Source organism: Emiliania huxleyi (assembly GCF_000372725.1).
Source record: "Emiliania huxleyi CCMP1516 unplaced genomic scaffold EMIHUscaffold_3, whole genome shotgun sequence".
NCBI lineage: Eukaryota > Haptophyta > Isochrysidales > Noelaerhabdaceae > Emiliania > Emiliania huxleyi.
In genome coordinates, this window is record NW_005199770.1 from 2,323,446 (window position 1) to 2,341,015 (window position 17,570).

The 17,570-nt window shown below is 65.0% G+C and overlaps 6 protein-coding genes across 6 annotated transcripts in view; 4 read left to right on the forward strand and 2 right to left on the reverse strand.

The window, feature by feature from the left end:
- Nucleotides 1–167: 167 nt before the first annotated feature.
- EMIHUDRAFT_447849 (hypothetical protein) lies at nt 168–2,915 on the reverse strand (the record flags this gene model as incomplete). Its single annotated transcript, XM_005775526.1, has 5 exons — nt 168–664; nt 744–860; nt 938–1,061; nt 1,549–2,721; nt 2,881–2,915. 5 exons carry the CDS (start codon nt 2,913–2,915, stop codon nt 494–496), a joined length of 1,620 nt encoding a protein of 539 aa, XP_005775583.1. The 3' UTR covers nt 168–493.
- Nucleotides 2,916–3,015: 100 nt separating this feature from the next.
- On the forward strand, nt 3,016–4,696 carry EMIHUDRAFT_432195 (hypothetical protein). The gene is made up of 5 exons (XM_005775527.1): nt 3,016–3,462; nt 3,554–3,665; nt 3,806–3,832; nt 3,909–3,982; nt 4,282–4,696. The coding sequence occupies exons 1-5, from the start codon at nt 3,235–3,237 to the stop codon at nt 4,660–4,662; spliced, it is 822 nt and encodes a 273-aa protein (XP_005775584.1). The 5' UTR covers nt 3,016–3,234; the 3' UTR covers nt 4,663–4,696.
- Nucleotides 4,697–5,467: 771 nt separating this feature from the next.
- On the forward strand, nt 5,468–6,276 carry EMIHUDRAFT_195779 (hypothetical protein; the record flags this gene model as incomplete). Its single annotated transcript, XM_005775528.1, has 2 exons — nt 5,468–5,881; nt 6,094–6,276. 2 exons carry the CDS (start codon nt 5,468–5,470, stop codon nt 6,274–6,276), a joined length of 597 nt encoding a protein of 198 aa, XP_005775585.1.
- Nucleotides 6,277–9,732: 3,456 nt separating this feature from the next.
- On the forward strand, nt 9,733–11,106 carry EMIHUDRAFT_195782 (hypothetical protein; the record flags this gene model as incomplete). Its single annotated transcript, XM_005775529.1, has 2 exons — nt 9,733–10,793; nt 10,893–11,106. 2 exons carry the CDS (start codon nt 9,733–9,735, stop codon nt 11,104–11,106), a joined length of 1,275 nt encoding a protein of 424 aa, XP_005775586.1.
- Nucleotides 11,107–11,181: 75 nt separating this feature from the next.
- EMIHUDRAFT_447851 (hypothetical protein) lies at nt 11,182–12,638 on the forward strand (the record flags this gene model as incomplete). Its single annotated transcript, XM_005775530.1, has 3 exons — nt 11,182–11,778; nt 11,888–12,341; nt 12,502–12,638. Coding segments are annotated over 3 exons (1,188 nt in total), but the record flags the coding sequence as incomplete, so codon positions are not given.
- Nucleotides 12,639–14,562: 1,924 nt separating this feature from the next.
- EMIHUDRAFT_195785 (hypothetical protein) overlaps nt 14,563–17,570 on the reverse strand; it is a gene marked incomplete at both ends in the record, with an annotated part of 3,648 nt that continues 640 nt past the window's right edge. The window contains 3 exons of the mRNA XM_005775531.1: nt 14,563–14,663; nt 15,018–15,138; nt 17,354–17,394. Of these exons, the coding sequence (XP_005775588.1) occupies nt 14,563–14,663; nt 15,018–15,138; nt 17,354–17,394 (263 nt within the window). The remainder of the gene's footprint in view (nt 14,664–15,017; nt 15,139–17,353; nt 17,395–17,570) is intronic.

Genomic DNA, 17,570 nt, shown 5'->3' on the forward strand with positions numbered 1-17,570 from the left:
TGGGTAATGGGTTAGTCCACCGCACGCCTAATCTCTCCCTGTAGCTGTACTATACAGGTGTGTCGTGTACACACTGATCACTGTCGTAGGCTACAACGTAGCTCTCGCGCGTAAAGCCGTACGGCTTTACTCGTGTTCTATGTCCATATCGACACTCTTTAGGTATTACTTGTGACACTACTCATTAGACATATTATAGATGGCAAGCGAACAGTGAAACACGCGGCGCCGGGTGCCGTGCTCCTGCTGCTGGTCAAGACTCAACACTCAAGTGAACTGGGTGTCGAAGCGCGCGGGCACCGGGCAGAGGAGCGAGCGGCCGTCACAAGCGACACACCACTCCACATGCGCGATGCGCGCGATGGCGCAAGCTCGCGCTGAGCGCGCATCGCATCAGTTCTGCACAGCCGCGCTGTTCCGCGCCGGCGGGAGCGGAGCCGCGGAGATGCAGTGGGTAAACAATGTTCCGCACCAAGAAGCAAGATGAGCATTCTCAAGCCTTGTCCGACTCATCGCTATCCTTGGCGCGCTCGTCGTCCTTGCTGCCGTCGTCGTGCTTAACGTCGTCGCCGTCCTTCTTGTCGTCCTTGTCCGAGTCCGTGGCGTCGTCGTGCTTCGCGTCGGCGTCGTCGGCGTCGTCCGCGTCGTGGTGGTCATGGTGGTGCTGCAGCGAGGGCCCAGGCGCGGTGGTCAATGGGTCCAGGGCGGAGTGGGGTGTCCTGGGCGGGATGCAGAGCCGACACCTTGCTGTCGTCGTCTGAGTCGCTCTTCTCCGCAACATCGTCGTCATCGTGCTCGCGGTCGGCGTCGTCGTCCTTGCTGTCGTCGCCGTGCCTCGTGTCTTGGTCCTTCTTTTCGTCCTGAACAAGGTGGGGGGCGCTGAGACGAGTCGTTGTTGTGAGTTTATGAGGCGTATTGAGGGATCAGCATCTCGCACCTTGCGGCGCTCGAAGTCATCGATCTGCTCAGCCGTCCAGAAAGTGCCGCCGCAATCCGTGCACTTCGCCTCATTCTCGTTGCACCAGTCGCGCGGGTGCTCGCAGTTCGAGGGGCCGGTCTTGCTGTAGCAGCAAGTCCCAGTGTCCTTGTTCTTCGAGGCAAGCAGAAGGGAAAGGAAGGGGTTGGCGGCCTTGGCGTCGTCGTCCTTCTTGTCGTCCTTGTCCGAGTCCGTGGCGTCGTCGTGCTTCGCGTCGTCGTCGTCCTTCTTGTCGTCCTTGTCCGAGTCCGTGGCGTCGTCGTGCTTCGCGTCGGCGTCGTCGGCGTCGTCCGCGTCGTGGTGGTCATGGTGGTGCTGCAGCGAGGGCCCAGGCGCGGTGGTCAATGGGTCCAGGGCGGAGTGGGGTGTCCTGGGCGGGATGCAGAGCCGACACCTTGCTGTCGTCGTCCGAGTCGCCCGTCTCCGCAACATCGTCGTCATCGTGCTCGCGGTCGGCGTCGGCGTCCTTGCTCTCGTGGTGCTTGCGGTCGGCGTCGGCGTCGCGCTCCTCCTCGCGCTCCTCGTCGAGCTTCGCCTTCTCGCGCTTCTTCTCGTCCTCCCGCTCGCGCCACTCGCGCTCCTTCTCCGCCTGCCGCTTCTCGCGCTCGCGCTCCAGCTTGGCGCGCTCCGCCTCCTGCTCGGCGCGCTGCTGTTGGCGCTCGCGCTCCTGCTCGGCCCGCTGCTTCTCCTGCTCGGCCCGCTGCTGTTGGCGCTCGCGCTCGTACTCGGCCCGCTGCTTCTCCTGCTCGCGCTCCTGCTCGGCCCGCTGCTTCTCCTGCTCGGCCCGCTGCTCCTCGCGCTCGCGCTCCTGCTCGGCCCGCTGCCGCTCTTCCTCAGTCCGCGGCGGCAGCTTGAAAGGCACAGCGTTGCACACCGCAGGGCCTCCGCCGGGAACCGCGGCACACACCGCGCGGACAATGGCCGCCGCGTCGTCCGTCTCCTTGAGTTCCTTGCCGTCGACCAGCACGTAGGGCACGCCCGCATGCGTCGGAGTCCGGGCGGCGGCAGCCTCGACCAGCTCGTCGCCGCGCGTGCCGTTGATGCAGGACTCGACCTTGCGCCACTTGAGCCCCACGGTTGCGGCGCACTTCTTGCCGACGGCGAGGATGTCCTCGGGCGGACTGCCGGCCTTCCACGCGCCCAGCGACGGCGTCTTTCCATCGAGCGCGGCGAAGTAGCACGCGGCAAACGGTGCACTCATCTCGGCGCAGGCCTGCACGCGGTTGGCCAGGCACTCGCTCGCGCCGTGCTGGCACCTCGGGGAGCCCTCGAAACACGAGGAGGGAGGGTGTTTCGAGCCAGCCCCGCACGCGTTGAAGAAGCTGTCCCGCGTCGTCGCGTTGTAGCGGCACGCGGCGGAGCTGTTGCAGCCGGAGGGGGCAGGGACGGAGCCAGCCCACGTGTCGTAATAGGCATTGCCAAAGCCGACATACTCCACCTGGGCCGCGTCGCCCAAGGCGGCCACGGCGATGGGAAGCGGGCCGAGGAAGAAGTCGCGCGTGTCCGGGCAGGCGGATTCGCCAAACACTTGGATGGACACCGGCCGATTCCCGCCCTTGGCAGAGAGGAGGAGGAGGCCGATGGTGGGGGCGCCGAGCAGTGTGCAGAGGCCGGCCGCCGCGCCCACGAGGGCGAGCGGCGTCCACACGGAGCGCCGCGGCTTGGCCACGAGCGGCGTAGCATCGGAGTCGACGTCAAAAAAGAGTGCCATCAGTGTCCCCGGGGTCGCCTTCGCCGCCGCGGCCCTACGGTTTCGTGGGGTGCCACGGGCTCTCCGTAACTAGATGAGACTTGGCTCAATGTCGGCGGATGTGCTTCCGTCGCCGGCGGCTCATCGATACATAGCGCGGCCAGGGGGGGAGGGGGGGGGGGGAACCTGTCCTGTGTTCTGAGCTGCCCCCTACTTGAAAAACGGAAAAAACTTTTGGAAGTTACACATTTTTCTTGCGGCTCCGCTGGTGTGCCGATGTGCGAGTCCCAGATAATACCAGGAAAAATTCTTTGTTGGGGCGAAATTCTTTCTCGGGAGACATATGCTGCTGGTGTCTCTCGCCGCCGGCTGCTTGCTCGCCACCTCCGCGCTGCAGAGATCACCGCCAGCCCGACGACGCTGCTCGCGCTCTCGGCTGCCGACTCTGCAGGTCAACTCTGACAGCCGCGCCACGCAGGAGTATTTCGACTTCCTTCTCGGAAAGACGGAGATCGAGCCGACTGAGGACCAGCCGTCGGTGATTGTGGGCGGCGGCAAGATCGGCGAGATGCTGCGAGAGTTTGGCGAGCGGCGCGGCTTTGAGGACGTCGTCCTCGGCCGCGGCGAGGCGATTCCGTCGGGACACCCCGGCCCAGTCTACCTGGCGGTGCCCGCGGCGGAGCTGGACGCCGCGATCGAGCTCTGCCCCGAGGAGAAGCGCGACGACCTCGTCTTCCTCTCGGACGGCCAGCTCGAGCCGCTCTTCCAGCGACACGGCCTCTACGGCCCTTGCCAGGCGCGCGCAGCACTGCGCTCGGTCCCACCGCAGAGGCGTCAGCGTCTCCTCACGGGCGTCCGAAGTTGTCGCTCTCCATGGCCTCACACAGGCCTCCCTCTGGCTCGCGCTGATGCGGCGCGGCGGCAAGCCGGTCGACGGGCGCGTGACGGACCTGTCCGGCACGACCGACGGCCTCTCGCGGGTCCACGGAAAGTGGTCGGGCGCGCTAGTCTCGATGCGGAACGCGTATTCCAACAGCACTGCTGTGTGTTTGCAGCTCCAAACACAGACACGGCACGCTGCCGCATCCCCGCCCCGACGCCGGCGCGTTCACGACGCCGCCCGCTGTGTCCATGAGCAGGAGCCTTTGCGATGCGGATGGGCACCGGCGCGGCCGCCATTGCCCACCGCCGGCAGCCCCGCGCTGTGAACGGCGTCTCGTCACAGGTTCGGTCCGCGATCAGGCGGCATCCTTTGCCGCGAGGCGAACCAGAGAGACGCGCGCCGCACGACGCTCGAGAAGCTCGTCTTTGTCACGGCAGCCGCCCGAGATGCAGCCGAGATCTAGCCGAGATGCAGCCGAGATCTGGCCGAGGTCTGGCCGAGGTCTAGCCGAGATCCGACCGGGATCTAGCCGAGATGTGGGCGAGCAGCTCGTCTATGTCACGGCAGCCCAGACACGCAGGCAGTTCCCAGACGCACGACACAGACACGTCGCAGGCACGTCCGAACGCCGCGCGCAAGATACGGAAACAGATCCGCCGCCGCCGTCAACGCCGCCGCCCGCCACCTCCCCGCCACCCCCCACCCCCACCCCCCCTCGCCTGGCCGCCGCAGGCGTACAACCTCGTCGGCGCGGCGCATGGCGGCCTGTCGATGGGCGAGGTGGCGGGCAAGCACGGCGAGGAGGTCGGCGCGATGTGCCGCGAGCTCGCCTCGTTTGTCCGGTACACACTCTCCGTCTCCCTCTTCTCTGGGCTCGACGATCGGCTCGCCGACTACGCGCGCACGATGGAGTTTCTTCCCACGCGGCTGGACGCCGGCGCGTTCCCGTTCACGAGCGGCTACTTTTACCGCTACACAAAGATGGCGGGCACGCGGACCAACCCTGCGGGCATCAAGGTGGAGATCCCCGACACGACGCCGCTGCACACAGAGTACCTGCTCGAGGCGAGGGACAGGGGCCTCGTCGGGAAGGAGCTGCTCGACGCGGCGTAGAGGAGCGCCAACGGGCGAGCGGAAAACTTTTTTGTAAACAGCGCGCACTTGGAGCACTTGGAGTGCAGTCGGCAACCGCACACCCAGGGCCGGGGAGCTGAGAAGCGCACCCAGCGGGCCGGATGATTGGCATCGGGTTGCGGGCAAGAGAGCCCTAGCCCAGGGGGTGCGCGTTCGCAGGGAAAGGGCCGTAAAGTAAACACGGGTCTCCGAGGGTTAGTCCGCGCTCCAGGTTTCCCCTAGCAGCGGAGCGCCCCCTCTACTCGGAGCTAATAAACACCAGACACGCACACGACGTACATCCTCACTCGACGTCACCCCTCGAGGCTTCCCGGTCTGGCCTCCCCCCCCTCGGTCTGGAGGGGCCCTCTTATCCCCTCGGTCCTCCCCCCACTCGCTTTCCGCTGGTTGGGCAACGGATGCGGGGCCCGACCCCCCCTCCTAGCCTTTTTCGGCCGCGGCCCCGCCGCCGTCTCGCCCACTCTGCCTGCTCCTGTTGACTCCACCTCCGGTGGTCCCATGCCCAACTCCTCGGGCGAGGGCGGCGGCACTGGATCGCCACGCCGCCCCTCCCCGTGAAGTGAGGCCGGCTCTCTTCGGTCGAGGACTCGTGCCCGCCCCCGCGGTCTCTCTATCGTCCTCGGCTCGTCCGTACGTCCCGATTCTACCCGCAGAGGCCGCGTCAGCTCGTCTCTCACCTCCTTCGCGCGAATTCTTTTTCTTGCATTTGAGCACTGCTCCGCTCTTGCCGTCTCGCCGCGCTCGCCCGCTCGGCTCTCTCTCTGTCTACTCTGATTTTTTCGAGATGCCCACTGCCTCCCGGAAGGAGCTCTCCGAGTGGGCCGCCTCCCTCTCCGGCCACTCCGTCAGCCGCGAGCTCAAGGAGCTCTCGACCGGCGTCGTGCTCTGCCACCTCGTCGAGGCGGCGCGGCCGGGCAGCGTCGAGATCCGAAAGCTCGCGACGATGCGGTCGGGATCGGACACAATCGCGAACCTGAAGCTCCTGAGCGTGGCTCTCGAGAGGGTGGACCCTTCGGGTGAGCTCGCAGCCGCGTGCGACGTGCCTCTCCTCGCAAAGGGCCAGCCGCAGGCGACGCTCGCGCTGCTGCAAAAGCTGCACAGCTACTTCAACGCGGAGAACAACGCGGAGCTGGCGGCCGACGGCAACTCTCGCAGCCGCTCGGCCGCCGCGGAGAAGAAGCGCACCCGCGTCAAGCCGGTGGACGCGGCGGCGGAGCCCGCCGCTCCGGCGGGAGCAGAGACGCTGACGAGCGCCGCTCTGGCGGAGCTGCAGCCGGCGCTCGCTGCTCGGAGGGCGGCTGCGGAGCGGCGAGCGGCGGCGCGAAGCCGCCCCCTTCCCCGCCCCTCTCTCTCCGGCGCGTAGCGCGTGCGCCGCGCTGACGCCTGCGCGTCTGTGGGCGGCCCTCGCAGGAGATGCAGCAGCTGAGGGACGAGCGGGACTTCTACCTGCGCAAGCTCTCCTTGATAGAGCGGGCGGTGTCCCGCGCGGGGAACGGAGAGGGAGAGGCCGAGGGCGCCGGAGTGGGCGCGCTCGCTGCGGAGGTGCAGCGGATCCTGCGCTGCCCCGAGGAGGAGCTGGGCTCCGTCTCATGAGCCGCGGTGGAGGGGGAGGGGGCGGGGTGGGCGGGAAGACGCGGCGTTGGGTGTGGCGCGCGCGGAGGACGCATGAGAGGACTCCGTGTGGCCAAGTGTGAGTCGCGGCGCCATGTGTGCGGGAGAGAGAGGCGCGGCCCCCGAGCCCGACCCCGAGCGCCCGACCGCACCCCGAGCCGACGGGATATGTATCGGATACGGATCTCGAGGATCCACGGGCTAAAGGTGTTCACGGGCCCCCACACGGAGCGTGTACATATATACTGCGGTAACATCTTTAGCTTGTGCGTTGTTTGAGCCGAGGAAAAGGCTCTGCGAACGGCCTCTCCCGCTCTGTGGGGGGGGCGCCCCCCCGGGGCCCGGGGGCCCCCGCCGGAGTTCAACGTGTTGCAGGCGCCGCCTCCGGGGACCAGCGTGCGGCCAGCCAGGCCGCTGCACGGAGGCGAAGGCGGCGGCGGCGGCGGCAAAGGCGGGGACATGCGCGGAGACGCGGCCAAATGGCGTGGAATGGGTGGCTTTAGAGGGACTGTAGGTTTATGAGACGCTCTCTCCGCCATTCGGAAAGCGAGCCGCGAAAAAAAAAGCTGGGCCTTCTCCAAGTTCCGCCTCAAGGAGAACAAGGAGGAGGAGGCGTATGAGGCGGAGATGATGGAGAGGCGCTCGCTGCATGCGTGCGGCGACTGAGCGCCACACTCTTTCCGGTTGCGCGCTCGAGGTCGCGCGCCTGAGATGGTTGGTGGTGCGGCCTCTGTGTCGGCCTCTGTGTCGGCGTCTGGCGCGCGCGATAAGGTATTTGCTGCCTTCCCTGGGACCGCCCGCGTTTCGTGTCTGACTGTCACTGTTTGTGCGATTTCGGGCAAGGGCCCGGGGTTGTGCTTTTGCGTGAACATGGGAGAGGAGCAGGCGGCGCTTCCGCCTTCCGTACAGCTTGAGCACTTGAGCACTGGATAGGGGGTCGATTCCGCATGGTACGGGACCCCTCGATCGTCTCGCCCTCCCTCACTGGTGTGTTCATTGGGGGGGGTCATAGAGCGAGTGACGGGTAATCGTGGCCGTGGCCAAGAAAATCAAAATATTAAGCTCTCTGTTTGGACCACGGCGAAAAACTCGACGGTTTTGGGCGTTTCAGAGCACGCTGAATCGATTGGCTGAGCTAAAACTCTCCCTCTCCCTTTCCTTTCATAATTATTGACTCAAAACTCGATGATCGCGCGCGACTTTGGAGAAGTTTTAGCTCAGCCAAAACGTTCCTCTCGAAAAGTTGACTTAGGAAGCCGCAAACGGCAGCTTCTCAAAGCCTCACCGGCGCTTATTCTCTTGATCTTTCAAAACCTAGGCCTGCGGCCAAAATTTTCTAAAGGCCGCTGCGCGGCCAGCGCAATGCGCAACCTGTCAGCGACAGACAGTCAGCAGCAGACTGTGACGATTGGCGGCCTCGCGCCCTCAGTCGACCTCCTCTACCAACTCCCCTGCCCAGCCCATATGCCTCATCCACGGTGGCGCAACCACTCGCGCAGGGAGAGAGAGAAAGTCGGCGATCTGCGCCGTGCAGATGAGCTCCGCCTCGTCTGCGTCGAGGACGCCCATCGCAGGGCTGTCATAGCGCCATTGCATATGACGTACTGCATGTTGTTCATTACTTCGCAGGTGCCAAAGTCGAGGATAATCTCACTCAGCGATGGCGAAGGCTGCACTCCCGGCCGGCGGTAGGAGGGATGAAGGTTAATGTACTTCGCAGTGTACAGTGCCTTCCGGCGCGAACAGTGCCCGGGACGAAAGAGGAGTCGACGTCTCCCTCGTCCATGGACGGTGTAGCCAGCTTGAGAGACGGGAACGAACGGCGGTGAATCGCCGACAGCGGCGCCTTCGTTCCTTTCCAGTGAATCGCCGGCGGGTGCCCTGAGCGTTGTATCTGTCGGCCAGTTGCCGCACCGCCGGCAGCAGCTCCGCAGCAGCCGCCCAGATGGCGCCGGTTAGGACAGGAGCGAAGCCGCGTGGACACGGCTGAGCGACGCCGTGCGTCTCGTTTGGATGCTGCAGGCATGCCGGGCAGCGCGCGTGCTCCATCCATACCGCGTCGGGCGCCCGCCGAAATCTTCGATTTCTTCGGCGTAGGGGACCAAAAAACCCTGAAAATTTTCTTCGCCTGCGGCGGGCAATTAATTTCGATACTTTCGCTTTCACAGCTCTTTCACACGACTTTATCCGCCACTCGCTCCATAACAAACACGGTACAGGATCGAGGTACACGCTGCCGAAGCAGTGTCGTCCCCCCTCTCCCCGACGGCGATGGCGGTGTGACCGATCGAGCTACAAGAGGAGCTTGTTCAGCATGATCAGGGTGGGCGGAGCAGTGCCCCACTTCCTCAATGGGTGGGCTTCAGACCTCCAGACACGCGAACCCATCACCTTCGGCCTGTGTGGATTCGAACCACGGGGATTGACGGGAGATTTTCGAAAACCAACAAGAAATCACGACTCTCTCAGTGACTTGGGCTCGGCAGCTTGTCAGCCCACAGCCGAAGCCGGGGCTTTCTTCTTCTTGACGGGTGCCAGCGCCGGACTGAGGGGCGAGGGGGTCGTGACCGTCGTCGTCGTACGCGTCGGGAAGCCGATCTTTTCGCCGATTTTCTCGACATATGTGTCTCATCAACGACATCGAACGATGGAGAAGAGTATGGAGAAGAGTGGTCTGAAAATCTCACTCTCCCACCCATGCGGATGTTCTCTCGAGGTTCTCGAGGTGGATATCCTTTGGCCGCGTTGGGTAGCGAGGATTGGTGTAACCCGAGCCACGGACGGAGGCGTGTTTCCTGGCGGCCGACCGTCAGTGCACGGAGTTGCCCCTTCTCCGCGGATGTAAGTAACCGCACTCGAGAGCTGCAAGCAGCAACGCGATTGGCCGTTTTGTGTATCTCGAGACCTCGAGAGAAGGCCGCCCGCAGGCCGAGGGCCCAAGTCAAGAATTGACTTTTTTTGGCGGGCAAGCAACGCGAATAAGATAAAATCCGATCGCAGCCTGAGAGAGAGGGAAGGAGGGATGGGAGGACGGCACGCCGCCACCACACAGAGATTTTAAGGAGAGGAAGTGTGGTTGGTGCTAGCCGTCGCCCACGCACGGCCTCTCTCTTCCTATCTATCTCTCTTCGCAATCTCTCGCCAATTCTCGCAGCAACCTTCATGCCACCTCGCGGCCTTACACTCTCGTCGTTCTCTCTCCTGCCGCTTCGTTCACTCATCGCTCACCTCGGCAGGTTTGTGTTTCTTGAAAGCGCGCCGCCTCGTGTGGTTGGCCTGTCTAGTCTCTTCGCGCACCGAGCTCCTTCTCTCGCGTTCGCTAACCACCGGCTGCAGCGAGCGCCAAACGGTGACCGTCCATCGATGCTGCTGCTGCTGGCCTTCTTGTCGCCGGCGCTGCGCTGCGCTGCGCTCAGTGCTGACGACGATGACGGCTCCATGCTCAGCGCTGACGACGATGATGGCTTCTCCTTCGACGTTGACGACATTTTAAAGAATATTTTCTCCGGCGACGGCATGCATGATTTCTTCTCCGATGCCTACGACGGCATGCATGATTTCTTCTCCGATACCTTCGTCGGCGAGCGCTATTACTACGTCGGCAGCAGCGAGCGCCTCCCAAACGGTGACGAGCTTGTCCATGGCCGGCGGGGAAGAGTGATTGGGCTGGCGTCTGACCCTCTCCTGTGGTCCGTGCGCTTTCCCGGCAACGAGGCCGACGCTGACGTGCACTTCGGCCTTCTCAGCTCTCGGCCGCCGCGGCCGCTGCCCGACGGGTTCTTGGTGGGTGACACTGTTTACTATGCCGGCGCGAGCGGAGATGGGCTGGAATTCGGATTGAGAGGCACGGTTGTCGGCCCTGCAAGAGCAGCAGAGGGCCTCACGGTGCTCTTCGATGGCAACAAGGGAAACGTTCAACTGTTCTTCAACAAACACCCTTTCAGCCGGGAGCCTCCGCACCTGCTCTATTACACTGGCTTTGCTCTGGACGAAGAGCTCTATTACAACGGCACAGGCACGAAATTTGATAATGGCGACCGGCTCGTTTACGGCTGGAGAGGACGCGTCGCTGGCCAAGCGGCTGGTGATTTCGCCCGCACGGCCGTCGCAATGCGTTTCGCCCACAACCAGCTCCCCAGAGTCTGCTACCTACGCAATCTCACGCGAGATCCGCCTCCACCTCTACCTGGCGGGTTTGCGCCGGACGACCTTGTGTACTACAATGGCTCCTCATCCTCCTTCGACAACGGAGATGTGTTGATGTTCGGAGAGAGAGGCACAGTCGTCGGCCCTGCGACTCTTGCATCACACAAGGGCAAAGGCCTCGCGGTGCTCTTCGACGGCAACAAGGGAACCGTTCAAGTCTTCCTCAACCAGCTCAGCCGGGAGCCTTTGCCCTCCCCCCCCTCCGGCGAGTACACATGGCCTATCCCGGGCTTCTCAAAGATCGAGGAGACGAAGCTCTCCTCTCCTACCTTCCAGGCCGGAGCATTCAACTGGTGCGACGCAGCTCTCACCCCAAATTCCCTTGGCCGCCTCGAGGATGGGATGCTCCTGGGGCGTGCCACTCCCCACGTCTCACGCCTATATTGCCGCAGGACACTTGATCTCTACCCGAAGGGCGACGATCAGCAGGGGCAGCTCTCGCTCTACCTCAGCGCGGCCGACTCGGCGACGCTGCCGGAGGGCTGGGCGCGGCATGCGTCCTTCACGCTGACGGTCAAGAACCACCTCGAGGTGGTCACACGCAGTGTTACGAAACGAGCGCAGCGGAACGGCGCCAACAACCAGACCAGAGTAGGAGGATACTAACGGAGCTCTGCCGCGCGTATAGGTTCCAACAGTCATCGCTTCGACTCACAATCGATTAGTTGGGGCTGGCCTGGCATGGTGTCGCTGAAAGACGTGATTTCCTCCGGCTTCTTGCTCGACGATGAGCTAGTCGTCTCCGCCAAGGTGCGCCTCGCGCCATCGCCGCAGCTGAGGCTCCATTCTGTTGGCGACCGTCTTTACTACAACGGGACAAGCCGGACCGTTGAGAGCGGCACGCGTCTGACTCATGGCGCGCTCGGCGTGGTCGCCGGGCCGGGCGAAGGCGAGTATTGGGGAGAGGGCCTGCAGCTGCGCTTTGGGGGAGGCGAGAGTGTCAGCTGCTACCTCGGCACGCTCAGCCGCGAGCGACCTCCGCCTCTACCTGGTGGGTTTGCACTGGACGACACCGTGTACTTCAGCGGCTCCTCATCCTCCTTCGAGAACGGTGAGAGAGGCACAGTCGTCGGCCCTGCGACTCTTGCATCACACAAGGGCAAAGGCCTCGCGGTGCTCTTCGACGGCAACAAGGGAACCGTTCAAGTCTTCCTCAACCAGCTCAGCCGGGAGCCCCCGCAGCTGCCCGGCGGGTACAATGTCGGCGATTCCGTCTACTTTTCTGGGACAAGCTGGTTCTTCGGGACAAGCGAGTTCTTCGCCGAGGGGGACAAGCTGGTGGCCTCCCCCCCCCCCCCCCAAAAAAAACACCCACCCACCCATCAACACACACACACACACACAGCGCCGCTGGGGCCACCTTGACCGCACGCCGTGGCCCTGTCAGGTGCACGGCCAGCGCGGCGTGGTCACTGGGCGCGTCGTCGGGGAGGATGGCGACGTCGCGGTGATGTTCCCTGGCAACACTGAGAGCATCGATTGCTATCTCTCCGAGCTCAGCCCGGACCGGCCGCCGCCCCTGCCGGGGGGCTACTCGGTGGGCGAGCAGGTCTACTACACGGGTGGCGCGGAGAAGAAGAAGAATGGGGACCGCCTCGTGTATGGAGCGCGCGCCGTGGTTGCCGGGCCCGCTGGCGGCGACGACTACGCCGGGAAGGGGCTCGCCCTCCTGTTCAACGGCAACAAGAAGAGCTACGACAGCCTTCTCACCACCCTCACCCGGGACCCGCCCAGGCTGTCGGACGGGCACCGCCGCGGCGATCGGCGGTTCTGCCGCGAGGAAGGGTTCTCACGGGACGAGCCCGGCGAGGTGGCTGGTCCTGCAATGGACGAGCACGTCGGCAACGTGCCCTAGATGCGGAAGAGAGGCCCCGGTCGTCTTCTGACCAGGGCTCGAGAGGGCACGTGTTGAGCATGCGTAGCCCTGGAGGTCCAGCGATGCCCGGAATACACTGCAGAGTACCGCACACTCACACCCTGGCGCTGGTGTTCGCTCACTAGGCAAGGGGCTCCAGCTGCGCTTCGCGGACGGTGCGCTCCGGGACTGCCGCTGGGAGGATCTCAGCGAGCAGCGACCGGCGGTCAATGCCTGGGAATCGCCACTTTTGGAATTGATGCTTGCCCGCTTCAACACTTTGACTTCCTTCGTCGGCATTGCTGGCTGTGGCGTCACTTCGATTTACCTAGCATTGCTGCCCCTGTGGCGTCTGATTCCGCGACGGCTGCTTCGCCTCTTCCGGCGGCGGCTGATACCGCAGGCCGACGGGCAGGCGGTTCGTGAGAGCTGGAGGCAAGTCTGCGTGCGCGTCGTCGGTGGGCTCGTGGGCGCGGCTTCCGCTCTGGTGGCGGCTGCCCTCCTCGCCTCTAGCGCTGCTGTGCTCGCCTGGCTGAATGCGGCGCGGCGGCGGGTCTTTCTGGCCCGTGGGCGGGAGCGCGTGGCGTTCGATCTCGTGGCGGCGGAGCGGGCGAGAGATGCCCCCGAGATCGCCCTGGATCACTCGAGGTCTCCCGAGATCTCCCGAGATCTCCCGAGATCGCCCTGGATCACTCGAGATCACTCGAGATCACTCGAGACCACCCCCGATACTAGGCGGAGCTCGTGGCGGACGCGCACGCGCGCCGCGAAGCGGAGAGGCTCACGCCGCGCCGCCGCGCAAACGCCGCGCGGGCTGCGACGCCGCGGCGCGCGCGCGAGACTGCCCCGCCTGCGCCCGAGGAGGAGGCGCCTCCGGGAAGGCGCCGCCGCGCCGAGCGGGCGAGGGAGGAGGAGGCGGCCGCCGCGCGGCGCGAGGCGGAGCGGCGGCGGCAGGAGGAGGAGGAGGAGAAGGAGCGGGAGGCCCGGCGGGAGGCGCTGCTCGCGCGGCCGCTCGAGGCGGAGATGGCCCGAGATCGCACCCGAGATTGTCCGAGATTAGGCCGCCGCAGACGCCGAGGCGGAGCGCGCGAGCACAGGCCTCCTGGAGGCGGTGGACGCGGCTGCGCTGCGGCGAGCACAGGCCGTGCTGGAGGCAGAGCGGCTCGCGTGGGCGCCGCCGCCGTCGCCGCGCGCCGACTGCAGTGACGGCAGCCGCGGTCGAAGCAGCGGCGGCGGCAGCAACGGTGGCGCGGCTCGGCGCGCGGGGCGTGGCGCCAGTGCCAGCACCAGTACCAGTGCTAGCACCAGTGAGGGCGGGCGGCGCGCCCCGCCGCCCAAGGACGAGGGGCGGGCTCTCGCCGAGCTGCTCTGGGAGTACGACCATGACGCCTTTGCCTGCGGCGCGTCGGCGGAGGGGGCGGCGTCGCTCGCAGCAGCAGCCAGAGTGGAGGTGGAGAGGAGCGCAGAGGCGGACAAGGCGGCCCGGGCGGCGGAGGCTGGGGCGGAGAGGGCGAGGGCGGCATCTCCGTCCGCCAAGGAGAGGCCAGCGGCGCAGGCGACGCAGGCGGCGGCGGAGGGCGCACGCGGGGCCGCAGAGGCGGGGGAGGAGGAGGAGGCGAGGGCGGAGGCGCTTCAGAGGACGCAGCGCTCGCGCGAGGCGGAGGAGCGCAGCGATGAGTCCGCCGTCGCTCCAGCGCCCACCTTCCGCTCCAGGGTCAGGCTGCTCCAGGACGCGCTCGGCCTGCCTGCGGACGAGGTGTCTCGCCTAGACACCTCCTAGACACCTCCTAGACACCTCCTAGAGACGCTCGGCCTGCCTGCGGACGAGGTGTCCTAGACACCTCCTAGACACCTCCTAGACACTTCCTAGACACCTCCTAGAGACGCTCGGCCTGCCTGCGGACGAGGTGTCCTAGACACTTCCTAGACACCTCCTAGACACTTCCTAGACACCTCCTAGAGACGCTCGGCCTGCCTGCGGACGCCTCGTCCAGGCGGCGATGAGCTGTGAACAGCGTCGCTTCACGGCGCTGCTGGTGTGAGAACAGGGGATTGGGACGACGCTGCGGCGGGCGCACGCGATGCTCGGCGTCGAGCCCACGGCGGGCGGGATGCCGGCGCAGGCCGCTTGAGGAGGGGCTCGTCCGAGCCGAACCTCTCCCCTCTCGCGGTGACGGTGTGCCGCGTGCCCGCCCTCTGCAGGCAGCTCAGCTACTCGACATCATTCGCTTGCGCTCCGAGGCGGCGGTGGAGCAAGCCGGCAGGGCGGCGGTGGAGCAAGACGGCAGGGCGGCGCCGGACGCCGGGCCTAAGGCGGAGGAGGAGGGGGACACGGCGGGCGGCGGCCGCGGCGCGCTTGGCGGGGGGGAGGTGGAGAACGGCGTCGCCGAGGGGGTGCAGGGCGGCGAGGCGGCGGCGGCGGGCGGAGGCGGCAGAGGCGGCGGAGGCAGCAGAGGTGGCAGCGGTGGCGGTGGTGGAGGCGGTGGCGGCGGTGGAGGCAGCGGTGGAGGCAGCGGCGGCGGCAGCGGAGAAGGGATCTCGCAGATGGAGGCCTTCTTGGCGAGCGCAAAGCTGACCCGGCGGCCCGGGCTTGCCGAGGCGCGGGGGACTTGGCCCCACGCCGCGCTGCGTGTGGAGAATCTGTCCACTTACAGCCGCTCACGTTGCCACAGGTGCTGCGCGAGGCTGGCTACGAGGAGGTGGCCGATCTCGAGGATGCTTCCGATGCAGAGCTCTTGCAGCTCGGGCTCAGGAACGTCGAGTGCCGGCGGCTGCGTCGCTACCTTGCAGCGCCCGAGCAGAACCGCCCACCGTGAGGCGCGGGGGCTCATCAGACATTTCACGTACCCGCAACCCGGAGGCATGTTATTTCTAATGTCTCATTTTCATCACAACCCGTACGCCGTAGTGGTTAGTGTGGGTGCGCAGCTCGCCCTTTCGCAGTCACACGCGCACACCATGCAAGATCCTCGAAGCGGGGAGAGGCAGAACGACGAGAGCGATGGGGATGACACTCAAAACGACCCACTGCGAGCTCGAAGGCGAAGGCCAGCGCAGGAAACGCGGTGATAGGAACGACGATGCGGCGAGCGCCGGAGGGAAGCGACGACAGCGAGGGGACGAGGACGGCGAGCAGAGAGGAGAACAGACGGCGAGCGGCGCACGCGAGGGCGACCACGCAGGAGAAAACAGACGGGACGAGGGGAAGGAAACGCGGCCCGCCAGGAAGCGAAGGCAGACGGCAAGATACGTCGCCGGACCAGCGACAGGAAGCGCAGGAAAACAAAAAGAACAAGACCAGGAGCATGGAGACGAGGGAAGGCGCGAGGCGCTCCGCCGACAAGCAGCAGAGGCGGCGGCGAAAGTAACGACGGCCATGCTAACGACGGGCGGCACGGTGGAAGGGGCGAAGGTAGGCCCCTCTAGCATAGCGGAAGGGGAACTCGGCCTACTGGCGACGAGGAGGCTAGAGAAATTTGAGGTGTGTAGCATCTACACTGGGGAGATCTTCCGGACAGGAACGGCGCAGCCACCAGAGACAGTACCAGACGAACTATCACGACACACGGCAGCAGGGGGGACGCAGCTGGATGGAAGTGACGACGAGAGCGGGGACGACTTTGACAGCGTCGCGGCGCGGTGTAAATTCGACTGGCCTGCAGCATCGAATGAGCCGAAACGAGGCACGAGGGCGACGCACTTCGTACGCTACGAGGAGATACAATTAGGCAAGGCAGCTGCGCAGGTGATGGTCCTGTTTGCAGAGAGGGGAGTCAAGGAAGGCCAAGAAATCACATGGTCATATGGGGACTCATACAGGAGCCACCGCAAGGAGATGGGATACAGGGCGGGGACCAGGGCGGATCCGAACGCAATAACACCCCAGCAAGCGCGGACGGCATTCGCGAGATACTGCAAAAAGATAGACGTGACGAAGGAGGAGCTAGCGTGGAACTTTGGATGCATATCGGCAAGCCAAAATAACGAGCAGGAGGCTGTCCTGGTGCGTGAGCTAATCCTGAGCAACAATAAGCGACTGTACCACGGAGCACAGAGCGCAGCAGACAGGACGGCGGCGACGGCGGACATGGCAGAGACGAGTGTGAAACAAAGGGCGGCGGGCATGGAGGGCGGTAGCGACGGGGATGGAGACGGTGACGGTGGCGAGGGAGAGGAAGGGGGTCCATTAACACCAGACAGCGAGAGGGGCAGGGAGGAAAGGGGGAGAGAGGAAGCCAACGCGACGTGCGCAGAGGATGAGGATATAAACTGGGACGACGCAGCGGAGGGGATAGGCGAGGGAATCGAGGGACCGGAGGGCTTTCGCGACAGCGACGATGACGACGAAGAAAGGGGAGGGGACGGAGGGGCGACACGCAGGAGGAGCGAAATCGCTAACGGCCCGAGCAGAGAGGGCGACGGCGGGGCACGAGGGAACAACGGAGACACTACCGATGACGCGAACCGAGGCACGGACGCCGGCGGGGACGGGGAGGGCGACAGCGACGTCGAGGTTGACGCAACCGTATCGAGAGCGCCACCCAAAAAGGGGCGGACAGCCATGGAGGTCACCGAATGGAGGGCGAACGGCACGATGCGAAAAGGCAGGGCGAGGCGGATGGAGAAAGAAGTGCCGAGAAGGCCATGGTGGAGGGGAGGGACGGGAGGACGAAAGAAGGGCGAGGAGGACGAGCGGCCCGCACAGACCGCGAGCAGACAGCGCCTGCTGGCCATTTCGAGACATTCGCCAAGAACGCTAGCTACATGGGAGGGCTTCGTGAAGGATGGATTGAAAAACATTCGAACAAAGAAGAGGCGACGGGAGGAACCGGCGGAGGATGCAGTGACGTGACACACACACACACACACACACACACACACACACACACACACACACACACACACACACACACACACACACACACACACACACACACACACACACACACACACACACACACACACACACACACACACACACACACACACACCGCTCACCCACGCGCACTGGGCCTTGCACTTTGAATGCCGTGGGGCTCCTGTCGTCAGACGTGGAGACGCGAGGGTTGCCCCCCCTTGCCCCACCACCTCGTGTGTGTGGAGAAGTTTACCTTACCTTACCTTATGCAAGATCCATACAGTGTAGACGACATCGATGACGACTGCACCTAAACTCGTGCACAGACAACAACGGTATGTACACCTCTCAAACTCG